This window comes from Cydia splendana, chromosome 14 (assembly GCF_910591565.1).
Source record: "Cydia splendana chromosome 14, ilCydSple1.2, whole genome shotgun sequence".
NCBI classification, from domain to species: domain Eukaryota; kingdom Metazoa; phylum Arthropoda; class Insecta; order Lepidoptera; family Tortricidae; genus Cydia; species Cydia splendana.
The window spans coordinates 3,614,256-3,628,125 of record NC_085973.1 but is presented as its reverse complement, the minus strand read 5'-3'; the positions used below and the strand labels follow the sequence as shown (position 1 = coordinate 3,628,125).

General features: G+C 37.7%; 1 protein-coding gene across 2 annotated transcripts in view; it reads left to right on the top strand.

The window, feature by feature from the left end:
* LOC134797041 (1-phosphatidylinositol 4,5-bisphosphate phosphodiesterase) overlaps nt 1–13,870 on the top strand; it is a 115,420-nt gene that overhangs the window by 65,697 nt on the left and 35,853 nt on the right. For both annotated transcript variants that reach the window (XM_063769256.1, XM_063769255.1), the window contains exon 4: nt 11,086–11,145. In XM_063769256.1, coding sequence (XP_063625326.1) covers nt 11,086–11,145 — 60 coding nt within the window. The remainder of the gene's footprint in view (nt 1–11,085; nt 11,146–13,870) is intronic.

Here is a 13,870-nt window from a genome sequence, read left to right as displayed (position 1 = left end):
TAGCTAGCACGAGCCACGAAGCATTGATGCATTTTGGAGTCATGTTGTTTTAATTCGCACAGCCGAAAAGGCAATAACGTTTCTTTCTCCCAGGCGCACTCATTTTCATCAATTTATAGTGATTATACTTTAAATTATTAATTAAAATTACAATAAATTAGAATCTTCTGTTTGACTTTTATAGTTTGACGGTTACTAATGTTTTTTGTTTTAACGTTTCCTTTCACGTAAGGCACTTGGCGAAACTATTTAGTTAGTTGTTCTTAATAAAAACGATTATATTATTTTAATATAAATACAATTATATTAAAACGATTAAAAAATGTGAGGTACCTAAATTACTGAAAATTTTAAACGTTTCATACTTGAAACGGAATTTGTGATAAAAATGCAAAGACAAAGTTTTTTTTCTTTTTAACAATTATGGCCTGGATGCGTGTTTTTTAAGACACCACAGACAAAGGAGCAAACATGTTTTTCAGCGGTGACACCATCTAGTTGATTTATATGGAAGCATCAGGTGAGGAAATGTTTGTTGTAAACATAACGCTGACTGCGCTAGTTTCCATGTATAAGGTACCCCTCTTTTAAGTTTCGCCCCCCTGCTCACCTCGATCTCCCCTAAATAGGTATGGAATGAGAAATAAAATAAAAAAACCTTTATTATTCCAAAATCTTAGGGCTCCTCTACACGATGGGCCAACGCCGGCCACTCCAAGGGACGCATTTATGCGTTAGAGGGAGCAAGTGATATTGCTATCTCATTCTACCGCATGGCTGCGTCCCTTGGAGTGGCCGGCGTTGGCCCATCGTGTAGAGGACCCATTACATAACATGCAGTATTTAGAGAGCACTCTAAGCTTACATATTTCTGTATGATATAGCCAACTAGGCCCCTGGCCTCGTTAGGACTCTTTGTGCTTGACAAAGAACGCCTACGTGTCGTTATCGCCTGTCAGCCGCCACGATACGAGTCCCGACGGCCTTTATAAAGGCTTGAATGCTTATTATGCCATTCAAAGCACAGGCGTGTTGTGATGAGCTCTGGGAGGCAGTTTTCCTGTTTGCTGGAGTAAGTTTTTAAATAATAATTATGCATTCGTAATAATCGTAATATTATATTTCGATTGAAATCTACTTAGGGCACAATATCTCTTTATTGTGGTGGAAAGATCGGGTCGACCAAATACTAGTTATCTATCGCATTTTCTCGGAAACGTTCGCATTTGTCATGCTACTTCAGTCAATGTCAGTACTTTTGGTACGGAGACTGACTGAAATAGCACACGTTTGTAAGTTTCCGTGAAAATACGATGGAAAATAATTATAACTAAACGTATACACGGATTTATTATTACTATTATACATGACAACTGTAAAATGAACTGTCTTATTAAGGAGTATCATTCGACGCTATAGACGCGAGATATACTCGTAGTACCTATAGACACGTATTTAAGATTTAGATTTAGAAGCGAGGCGAGCAAGCACACTCAAGTTTTCCCTTGGCCCAGTCCTACCCCTTGCTCTTGCCCTTGCACTAACGAGCCCTTGTTGAGCTCAAGTCGAACTGTAAGTACGAACACGGCCCTAACTATGCCCGAAAATGTCATACTCGTAAGACAGCCGTTTTACGTGTCATGTCGTTTTTACGAATGTAATCTGGAAATTTTCACAAAACGGAATAGTTTGTTACAACAAAATATAGTATAAATGATTCGCACTTCGCACACATTTTGCAAAAAAGTCCCTTCTATGGACAAAACAATAATTAATGACCCGAATACATATATATCACGTTTTGCTTATTTGAGTTTTGATTCTCAGCTTTGCGATGTCTACAGGAAAGACGCAAAAGAGTTATTATGCACACAATAAAATGTGCATGGCCCATTTGTAATTTTAGGGTTCCGTACCCGAAGGGTAAAAACGGGACGGGTGGGCGAGTCCGACTCGCACTTGTCTGTTTTTATAGGAATAGACAAATTTAATTAAATTACTGAATTCATAAATTAAATACCTGCTCAAATAAAGTACTTATATGAGTAGGTAGGTACTTAGCCCATTTTGTGTACAATATCTAAGTTTCGCCAAAGCCGTCGGGGTATCTGGAAATACGCGTGGGATGTACAAGGGAAAATGCCGAAGGCATTTAGATTTCAGGACAATACTGTAACTCTGACATTGTTATTATATCGTGAATAAGAATTACATAACCTAAATACATACCTACTTAAGTGCCTGCTTAAAATATACAGCAGGCCTATTATGGATGGCTTTATCCCTTTATCCACGTGACAAAATATCCGCCACTTTTTAACAGAGCGCAATTGAAAGTGACGGATACCGTTTTATCACGCTGTCACGTAGACAAGAAGTACAAGAACGACTATTATATCCGTACTGGTAGCGCACAAATGTAAAATAAATACTTACTGAATCGAAATGCGAAATGTTGTATTTTAATTTTATAGCGGATTGTGTACCTTCCCTTATTTTTAGTACGGTTAATAAGGTTTTGTATTTTATTTGGGCTACAAATATAATGACCACCAAAAAATACTTTGGTACCCTAAATAAAAAAATCATGCTTACCAAAAAAAATTACTGAACACCAAAAAAATAAGGCCTAAAAATACAAAAGTACCACCACTTTAATTACGACTGCACTTCAAATTGTATTCAAATACCAAATATATTGAATGATCACCAAAAATCATTAATGATCACCAAATCTTGAAGACCAAATTAATGCGATATTTTCACCTAAATAAACCACTATGATTACCAAAAAATTTATACATATTACCAAATAATGATGCCAAAATTACTAGCCCCTCCCGCTCAACCCCCCGTAGCCCGCACCGCATACCTACCTAACCTAATCTACTTTTCTAGTAGCATTTCGTTATGCTACTAGAAAAGTAAGTTAAACTGCTATCAGTTAAGTGGGTTAGGTTAGGTTAGCACTGCGACCCTTACAGAAACGAAATGGTACTAGAAAAGTAGGTTAGGTTAAGTTTCAACTGCTACCCATACAGATACGAAACGCTACTAGAAAAGTGGGTTAGGTTAGGTTTGAACTGCGACCCTTACATAAAAGAAATGCTACTAGAAAAGTGGGTTAGGTTAGGTTTGAACTGCGACCCATACAGAAACGAAATGCTACTAGAAAAGTGGGTTAGGTTAGGTTTGAACTGCGACCCTTGCAGAAAAGAAATGCTACTAGAAAAGTGGGTTAGGTTAGGTTTGAACTGCGACCCTTACAGAAACAAAATGCTACTAGAAAAGTGGGTTAGGTTAGGTTAGAACTGCGACTGTTACAGAAATAAAATGCTACTAGAAAAAGGTGACGCAGTGGATTAATTAATTTAATAGGATAACGATATATTAAATGATTGCACATTTTTAATTAAAATGTGGTTACAATTTTGTGATCATTTACTATTTTTGCGTTTACAATGATTATTTTGGAGCTATTTGCTTTAATAGGATAGCAAGATTTAAAAATTTGGTTATCATTTTACATTAAAATGGAGTTCTAATTTTGGTGGTCATTTACTATTTTTGGGTTTACAATGATTATTTTGGTGTCATTTTCTTTAATAGGATAGCAAGATGTAAAAATTTGGTTATCATGTCACATTAAAATGGGGATTGAAATTTGGTAATCATTGACTATTTTTGGGTTAATAATGATTATTTTGGTGTCATTTCCTTTAAAAGGATAGTAAAATGTAATAAAATTGGTAATCATTTCACATTAAAATGGTGTTATAATTTTGGTGATCATTCATGATTTTAGGGTGGTAAAATAGATTTTTTTGGTATTAAATTTTATTAAATCTGGTGATCAGTTAAATAGCAGCCTTTTATTTGTTAAGTCAAATGTAGGAACAATTTTTTTTTTTTCAATGAAATCATTTTGATCATATCAGATCAACTAAATTAGTAGAAAATAGGAGATAGGACATCTTGTACTTCTTGTAGTAGTTATTATTAATAAGTCACCCTTTAAAGAAGGCTTAGGGGCTATTCATAAATTACGTCATTTCAAATTAGGGGGGGGGGGGGGGGGGGGGGTCTGGACATCGGATGACGGTAGCATGAAGTAGGAGGAAATGGGGTCATTTGAAGCATGATTTTTGGATGATTATAGGGGGGGGGGGGGGTCCAAAATAGTCAAAAATCGATGACGTAATTTATGGACAGCCCCTTATCGTTTACAACTTATTATAAGTAGGTACGACTTATTATAAGTGAAATGAACTGTATTTGCATGCATGCAACTGTGCTTACCTATAGCAAATAAAATTTGATTGATTGACTGATTGACAAATTCTGCGATCTAAATACCTACTTAGAAAAATAGAACTGTAACCCAATTATTTTTCCAAACACTAAATTTTCAAACCAAATAGGCTAAGCCAATATCGTCGGATGACAAGCAAAAGTCACTAACTAACATTGAAATTATTGGACAATAAACCGTGTTACAAGTGTAATAAAGTGCATTGTTACTTTAATTTTTTGATAGTGCTTAGTGAGTTTTGCTTGTCACCCGACGATATAATTCTTTTCATTTTCTTTTCTCGGCTGCAAACATTAATTTTATCTTGCCCTAAATTTTCTCTTAGAATGTATAGCTTTCGTCCCTTAGCCAACAATATGGGAGCCCGGTATATCTTTTTTTAAATGTTTTGGGCGTTTTTTGCTGACTCAGAAGTAATGTCTTGTCGTACAGTCGCCATCAGATATATCGGAGCGGCCAAGGTGCTCACAAATATCGGAACACGCCTCTATTGTCAGGGCGTTAGAGCGCGTGTTCAGATATTGTGAACACCTTGGCCGCTCCGATATATCTGATGGCGACTGTACAAGGGTATTATGTTTATGGTATATTGTTAAACAGTGTGATAAGGGAAAAGTGTGGACTGAACGAAGATGTGACAAAAATTGAGAAAGGTATTTATGTTGAGATGGCAAGAAGCTGCTTGTTATTGCACAATAATGTCAATAATACATAAAGCGGAACCGAATTCCACTTTTCACTAAGATAAACAAGTTAAATCTCCCTCAAATTTACTGCTTCTACTCCAAACTACCGGACCTGACTTAACGCGGCACCCACACTCATCCGTCATATTTAATGCCTCGCAAATGTGCCTCCATTACCACCAGTTATTTCCCAAAGGTAAAACCTTGAATATTTAATACTGTCCAGTCCGAAAGCATTACCTTACTGGACCGCGTGACTTACTAAAGAACTCTAAAGCTTACGTTACAAGGTTTATATTGTTAGTAATGTGTTAGGGATGTGAGTTTGAAAAAGCGAACGGAATTTATCATTTTAGTAAAATTGGCGACATGTTCGCAGTTTGTAAGTGATATTTTATTCAGCGGGGAAAGCGACATGCGACGTACGTGTGGTTTAGCCTGTTCGCGAGCCTAATTATTAACAGAATAATAAATGTTGTTTTAATTTGTTTCAACAACGAAACTTCTTCCAAGGTCGCTCCATTTGTTTTTAGACATAATGTACCTGATATTTCTACCCTTCATGCCCAAAATATCTATCAATCAAGTACACAAATATATGTACGAGTGAGGCGCTAGTTTTTACTAAAGCAATAGCCATGATCTTTCAACTAGAGGGGCCCACGGTATCGGCCTGTCAGTTAGAACAAAATTTTGACAGTTCCGAACAACTGACAGGCCGATACCGTCTGGCGGACTGTTAATCAGTGGGCCCCTTAAGATGGCAACTAAGCATCATTGAGATTAGTCCGGTTTCCACACGATTTTTTCCTTCACCTATAGTCTGTATCTTTAGGTATAAAAGTAAACAAACAATTAGTACATTTTCGGGTAGTTATAACATTTATTGGTTAACCCATGGTCTAATAAAACATGGTCTTCCATTCCCAGAGTGACACGAGCCTACGTCACAATAACATTGCCACTTTATTTCAACATAACATGTTACATGGGTACATTATACCTATGGTTAATAAGTTAAAATATTTCTTTATAATTTTATAATTTTCATTTATATGTATTTTAGCTTAAATTTTACAATAACACGTCATTTTTAATTACTCGTTAGCAATATCTTCCGATTCACGAAAGAAATTTCAGACTTTCGGGTAATTCTGTTTATACTACTGGCAACACAGGATAGCGCTGTGCACATTTGACAATTCGGATCTAGATAACTTCATGCCCTGACCGTCATCCTTGTCGAACGCGTGTTAATTGTTATTTCCTTCTCGCTCAGTGTCAGCAGTCGCAGTGTTTTCCAAACTTTTCACGTCGTAAGCTTGGTAATTAATGTGTAACTGTGAATTAGTTTTTTAAACGTTTGTCTTGTATAGATAAATAAAGTTTAATTGAATACATTAGATTTGTTTTATTTTACTATGTTTCTACATGAATAACTTAAAATTAATGCCGTTAAAATAATTTTCACCGTTGGTTAAAATTCTCGCACATTTCAAAGTTTGAGAACCTGTAAACAGCATGATGACGTAGTCGCGTGTCAGTTAGGTCATACGCGAATCTCGGAATGGAGTACCAGGCGGAGTATATTATTATACCATGGGTTAACCAACCAAATACAAAACCGCCTGAATCTGTCACTGAACGACCTGACTAACCTACATTATTTGATCATGTAATGTTATAACAAAATCTACCCTCAAATGGCTCCTTAAGCCTAGTAAATATTATTATTATAAGCCTAATAATAAACTACTGCTAAACGTCAAAATGATGTTTAATGCGACTCTTACTATTAAATACCGTTTCAAATCTTCAAGAAAAGAGATCCCATCTTAAAATCCGGCAACGCACTTACAATCCCTCTGGTGTTGCGGGTGTCCATGGGCTACAGTTATCGCTTACCGCCCCGCGATCCGTCTGCTCATTTCTCTCATATATCATAAAAAAAACTTTATTAAAAACTAACATCCAAGAAGATAGTATTTTATAATCCCGTGTCATAGGATGCATTTCCCGGAACTCCATTTCCTCAAATGAGTTGGAATGACAAGCCAAGTGGAAATGACAGCTGGTAGACTGACATGACGATTTATTACATTCTTATTGTCCAATTCCGTCCAAGGAAATGGATTTTCTTTTGAGGCAGAAGTAGGAAGTTTTTGAGGGTAAAAACCGAGTAGGGGTCTTAACTTAAAGGATATTATACAGTACAATCTCACTAATCCGGCACTAATGCTGACACAAGAGAGCCAGATTAATATTCTTTTTCGTTCTTTGGTTTATTATTTAATTTTTAATGGGCCAATCTAATAACTCAAACTCGTTACCTGAATACTTGATTCAGTCCTACCTAAAGAGCATAAAATAATTCAAGATATTGGGCTATTTCGGGGTTTTTTAAAAATACCGGTTCCGAGCCCTGGCCCGGGCACGGCCCGGTGCGTGAGTCATCCTTGAAGGAGGTCAACATCTGTCGACTTGATTAAACTTTGTTAGACGCTAAACGCAGTTTAACTCATTAATTAGTACAGAGAGCGAGCGACAAGTTGGCAAAGTGACCGGTATAACTTGCGATGGCCCCTTTTGTGGAGTCCCGGGTTCGAGCCCCGGGGGCACTTTGATTGAGGAAGCCCAGTTTCCGGGCGATAATGAAGGTTCTAGTTAATGTTTAATTAACTTGCGATTTTTCAGGAAATGTCGCTTTGAGCTGAGTTGGTAACTTTGTCTTAGTCTCCTCCTCCTCATACCTATGTATGTGATCTCGTGTCTAGATTAGAGAAAGTACCGTAAACTGGGGTTACTTTGAATCCCGGGGAAACATTGATCATCAAGTTTTGAATTTTACGAAGTGGCTGGCAATAACAGAAATACATGATAAAAGCGTTCAGAAACCATGTTCCTTATAGTTTAATAATTAAAAGTAGTTAGTTAACCAGTAAATTAATTATTAACAGTTTGCAAATTTGTGTCTAGTATAGCGTTTATAGATTCGTACTGCTATAAGTACTAAACTTTTACACGGGTTACAAGTTACATTGTGAGAAAACAAGTTAAAATTCATTTTGAAATCAACAATAACAACAATTCTTGTCAAAGTACCTACAAAGAAAAACCATTAACTTTGTGATTGTAACGTTTCTGCCAATTATTGTTAAACAACAAAAGTTTTTCGTTGTTTAACAAATCGTTCGTTCCCCGTTTGAAAGTTGAGCCGGTCGCCAATTCTCCTTGATTGCAAGAGCGTGGGTGATTTGAGTTCTCGGAACCAATTAAGAGGAAAGGAGACGATTACTTCTCCATACAAACGTAGTCCCCATTTTCCTCTCTAGATATTGACATTGTAGAAAACCACATTTATAGCCTATCTTTGGATTTTTTAATTAGGTATCATGAGTTAGGAGCTTTTAAAAATTTGTTTTTCGCTCTTAATTCAAAAAGTCAAAAGAAGCCATAGCTGTGGTTACACAATAAATTGTGATTTTTTTTTATCCATTAGTCAATATCCATCAGGTAGGAAAGTAAGGACTACGTTTGTATACACCGTGTTTTTATTGAATTCCGTTAACTTCGGGGTATGGTTAAGTACGTTTAAGAAAACTAAATGGCATAGTTAATTTTGAAAAAAAAAAATATTTTTTTGCTTTTTTTTTTCAGAAAAATTAATATTAAAAAGTTATTAAATGTAGCATATAGCGTTGTTGTAACACGGGCATTACATTTAACTAAACCAAACAATTGAAATCTGTGACATATCAATGTCAATTCGAACATCGATCGACCGAGATTTTACTTAAGTTTAGTAGCAAATGTATGAACTCATTCTAAACACTAATCAATATGTAAACCGGCCTTAAGGCAAATGTACAAGCTTGTAGAGGCCTTATAGGAAAAAAATAAAATATTGATTATCTTCGAAATGGAGTTAATTAGAATATCGGTGTCTTTGGGAAAGTTACTTGATTTAAGCTCAAGTATGCACCCTTGAAATTAACGGAAATCAAAAAAAACACGGTGTAGAGAAGTGATCGTCCACTATCCTCTTCATTACTGAGCTAGGACGGCGTTCGAAGACTTGAGGATAATTAAAGGGGCCCATTGATTACCAGTCTCCCGGACGATATCGGCCTGTCAGTTAAACGAAAAATTTGACAGCTCCGAACAACTGACAGGTTGATATTGTCCGGCGAACTGGTAATCTGTGGGCACCTTAAAATCTACAAGGATTTAGTGGAGATTTAGAATCGCGGCAGCTCAATAGGGTAAAAATTGTAAAAAACGGCAAATACTTGAAATTTGGGATAGGCTTCTATTTATTTCAGTGTTATTATGTCTTTATATCTCTTATCTTGCATATACAAACGACAGAGACGCAGATACAACAGTTTCTAATTTCTACGTCTCCTAGCGTTTTCACAGCCTTCATCTCAGACTTTAAATACTTACTGGTTCTGTAGTCCTATCAACTCTCCCTCGATCAACAGACGATGGAACATCGCCGGTCCCGGGCCCCGAAATTCGACCGGTCTACAAAGCAAGTGTCGGGTGTACTCTGTGGCCTGTGCTTTAATTACCTACTGAGCTAGAGCGTTTGGGGTCTTGGCGAGAATAATTAAAATCTGCAAGGATTTAGTGGAGTTTTTGAGTTAAAACTCAATCTCAAACAACCCAATAGGGTAAAAAACTGCAATTTGTTGAGAGAAATTTAGGAAAGGCTTCTATTTATTTCAGTGGGGACCCCATATTTATTTACTAGCTTTTGTCCGCGACTTCGTCTGCGTGGAATTAGTGACAGCAGCTAAAGTAGGTATAGCGCCTGGATAATGCTAATAGCAATCATTCAATTCGCGCATTGCTTACTTCAATTATTAGGCAATTCATTAACTCTTTCAATTCCACCCCTCTTTGCACTCTCTTCAGGGATTATTTCCGACATAAAAACTATCCTATGTCCTTCCCCGGGACTCAAACTATCTCTATACCAAATTTCAACTAAATCGGTTCAGCGGCTTAATTAAGCGTCAAGAGGTAATAGACAGACAGACAGACACACTTTCGCCTTTATAATATTAGTATGGATTAGTACGGATTTACTAATAAGAGGGACAATGTGGATGGGGGGAGCTAAAGAAACATGCTCAGTAAAAGCCAGTTACGACATAAGTTTCAAGACGGCTACGTAATATTTGCTATCCTGTGTCGTAAACGGCGAAAGTTTCTACATTTGCATACTTAAAACAAGTTTCGAGGACTCAAGTATTCGGTAATATTACGTTCCGGGTCCACATTTTGATGTTATTTACAGGTGAAATTCCAGCATCATGGCAATTTCGACAGATATTTATGTACTCCTGAGTTTAATCTTCCTCAACGTTGCAACATGTTAACATGTATGTCTTTCCATACGGGTACAAATAGATACCCGTAAATCGGTCCCAGCTGACATAGAAGCTATTGTAAATACAGTGGAGAAGAGTACCGGTTATGGTGTTGAAGTTAGGCTGGTCAAAAGAATGGGCTATTGCTGAGAGGTCCGGACTCCTGCCATAACAAATGTTTCTACACGTTATCGAGGCAGGCGGTGACTTGCCACTAACTAGGTGGGCCCCTGAAACTGTCGTCGTTAAGACGACCAGGAGCAACACTGGTGTAAGCGGCTCAGGGGTGTCGAGAGGTGTGCGCCGCTTTCTACCCAGTGGCTGTTCCCTGCCACTGTGCCAATTAAGCATTGCCTGGCATGAAAAAACAGTTTTTCTCGCCTAAACTGCTATATATTTCAAACTCTTACGGCACTGTCACAACATTGCGCGACTGGCGACGGCGGCAGCCGTAGGTGTGAACGAAAGGTCCGATCGCTGTGTCTCGCTCCAACCTATGGTTGCCGCCGCCGCCGTCGCCAGTCTCGCAATGTCGTGGCCGAACTGTTAAGTAGGGCGTTGATGCCGGCGGTCAATCCCACTGTGCGAGCGAGACAGCAATATTATGCGCGTGCGATAGAGATAGGAAATATCGGGTCAATGTACGAAATTCTCCGTGCTTCGCGTTCTTACTATACCATAAACTAAACTAAGCCTCTTTTTGCCGCAGGACGGTGACGTCATCGAGCTGTGCCAAGTCAGTGACATCCGCGCTGGAGGTGTGCCAAAGGTGAGCTGTAGTTTATGGTCGGAAACGGAAACCATCCGTCATCGTTATTCTACGATAACGCTTTCTATTCTTACTACGAGTAGATGGGTGTTAAGTTACGGTCACTTTTAGATTTTTCGCGATGGTAAAGAACTTAGGGCTTGTGCACAAATCACGCAAGGTTCGATAGGGGGAGGGGGATCACGAAAAAATCACGATAGATCACGTTGGGGGAGGAGGGGTATAAGGAAACCTCACGTGTATTTTTCTACAGTGAACGAAACAAAGAAAAAAACACCTACCACAGGAGTAGATACTTTTTCTCGGTTTCGTTAAACATAAATCTTCATTCTTCACTTCAAAATAGCGAGTCTATTTAACGAAAATAGAAAAATAAACAAGATTTTCTATATACAATACTATTTATCTTAAAATTAGGTCGAATGAAAAAAAAAACAGAAAAATACACGTGAGGTTGTGTGGGGGGAGGGGGGGGTAGCTAAAAACCTCACCAAATATCACCAAGGGGGAGGGGGGTCAAAAAGTAGCCGAAAACACCTCGCGTGATTTGTGCACAACCCCTTACAAATCATCTATAGATGATGATAGAGGCTATAGGCTAGACCAGTGTTTTTCAAACTTTTTCATGACGCGACCCCCTTAGTACGAACAAAATGTTTCGCTCATGTATTGTTTTAAGGCTGGCAGAGGCTTCGCGAGCCCCCAGGGGGTCGCGACCCACAGTTTGAAAACCACTGGCCTAGACTAATCTTCGTTTTTTTAGCATTAGAAAAAAGGTACCTAAACAATCTTGGTAAGTCTTTTTATTGAAAAACACTTTTGAAAAATAAGTCACAGCAAACATTTATATAACTAGCTTATTATATTTTCATTTACATTCTGTTTTTCTATAAAAAGACATGTCATGAAAGATTTATTACCATTTTTCTAATGCTAAAAAAAACGAGGTATAGGGGTCAGCAAACTTTTGAGAAGATGCATCCGCAGTAGAAATTTGTTAAAGAGCCGCGAAAGTGGTTTTCAGAGGTATAATAAAACTCCTAGTGTTCATTTTTGAATGACTTGAAGAACCGCAATCTTACCTCCAAAGGGGTCATCCATTAATTACGTCACACGAATTTCTAGGTTTTTTTACCCCTCCCCCCCTCCTTGTCACACTTGGTCACATTTGGCAAACCCCTCGCCCCTGGTGTGACGTCACATTTCTTTAACGAAATCGGCAAATATTTATTTAATATTTTATCAAAATATTTTTGACAAAAGAAATATTAGTAATTTTATAACCCAAAACTGATTAAGAAATAAAATTAAACGAATAGAAACGATTATCGTTTCAAAAACTTGTTATTTAAATGTATATTGGCGTATAAAATAATTTAAATAAATTTTCGGTTACTGATGAAGTTAAAGTGACGTCACAAAGTTTGTGACTCCTCCTCCCCCTTGTCACAACATGTCACATTTTCTTAACCCCCTCCCTCCCCCTAAACGTGTGATGTAATTAATGGATGACCCCAAAGAGGAATGGATGTTGTCACTATCAAATGACCTCCTAGATAAGTAAAAAAATATGAGTAACAATTTAACTGATCAACAACTGACCAGAACGCCAGGTCAGCCACTGACCAGAACGCTAGGTCAGCCACTGACCAGAACGCCTCTCGGCATTGACCAAGCGCGTGTCAAACACCGTTTTACACATATATATTTGTATTTGTACTCGTAACTTTAAAGGGTCATTCTCAAAAAACATGTGTGCGGTATATTTGCTGCAACCTATACAAAATGTATGAAAAGGATCTATATCTGAATCCCTAAAGTCATTTCTCCTATCTTTGCATTCCCTAATATTGTTTGTCATAATGATCAGTTGTCCTAACACTAAAAACCCTAATTTTGTTTTCCTTAATCTAACTTAACCTATCCTAATGTTATTAAGCATATTTTCGTTTTTGCGAGGGTCGCAGTTCTAACTCTAACCTAACCTACTTTTGTGGCAGCAAGTTCTAAAACCTAACTATTTTTCAGAACCTTACATTATGGAAAATAATCGTTAGGGCGTGTGCCCATTAGGACAAACCAGTTAGGGCAAGTGACTTTAGGACAAACGTTGTTAGGGATTCAGAATGACACCCTATGAAAAGAGTCGTGGCAAGTGGCAATTAGACGCAACCACGCAGACATATTCTCAAAGAATGACCCTAAAATGGAGTTCAGACTTTCTTACTAAGATCTGTGGACCCTGTGGTGTAAGCTTCTTACGTAATGAACCAGTGTCATAAATTATCCCATCTTTTTAATGTACCCACGTAATGTACACACGAGATGATATTTTAACTGTAAATTACGGTGAATTCACTCTCTTAATGTGTAATTTTGGCATAATGTCTCTCTCATAATATAAAGTTGTAAACTCCCTGAAAGTAGGGCAACTCCCGGAGGCCATTAAATATCATGCGGACTACTTCAATGTTGTTGTAAACTTTGATGGAACTTAATGACACACTTTACATGATTTGTTGTTTAAATTAACTTAATGTTTCATAATCATTTTGAAGGCCATCACCTTGTTAGGGTTCTGTACCCAAAGGGTAAAAACGGGACCCATTACTAAGACTCCGCTGTCCGTCCGTCTGTCACCAGGCTGTATCTCATGAACCATGATAGCTAGGCTGTTGAAATTTGTATTTAACACGTAACACATAAATGTATTTCTGTTGCCGCT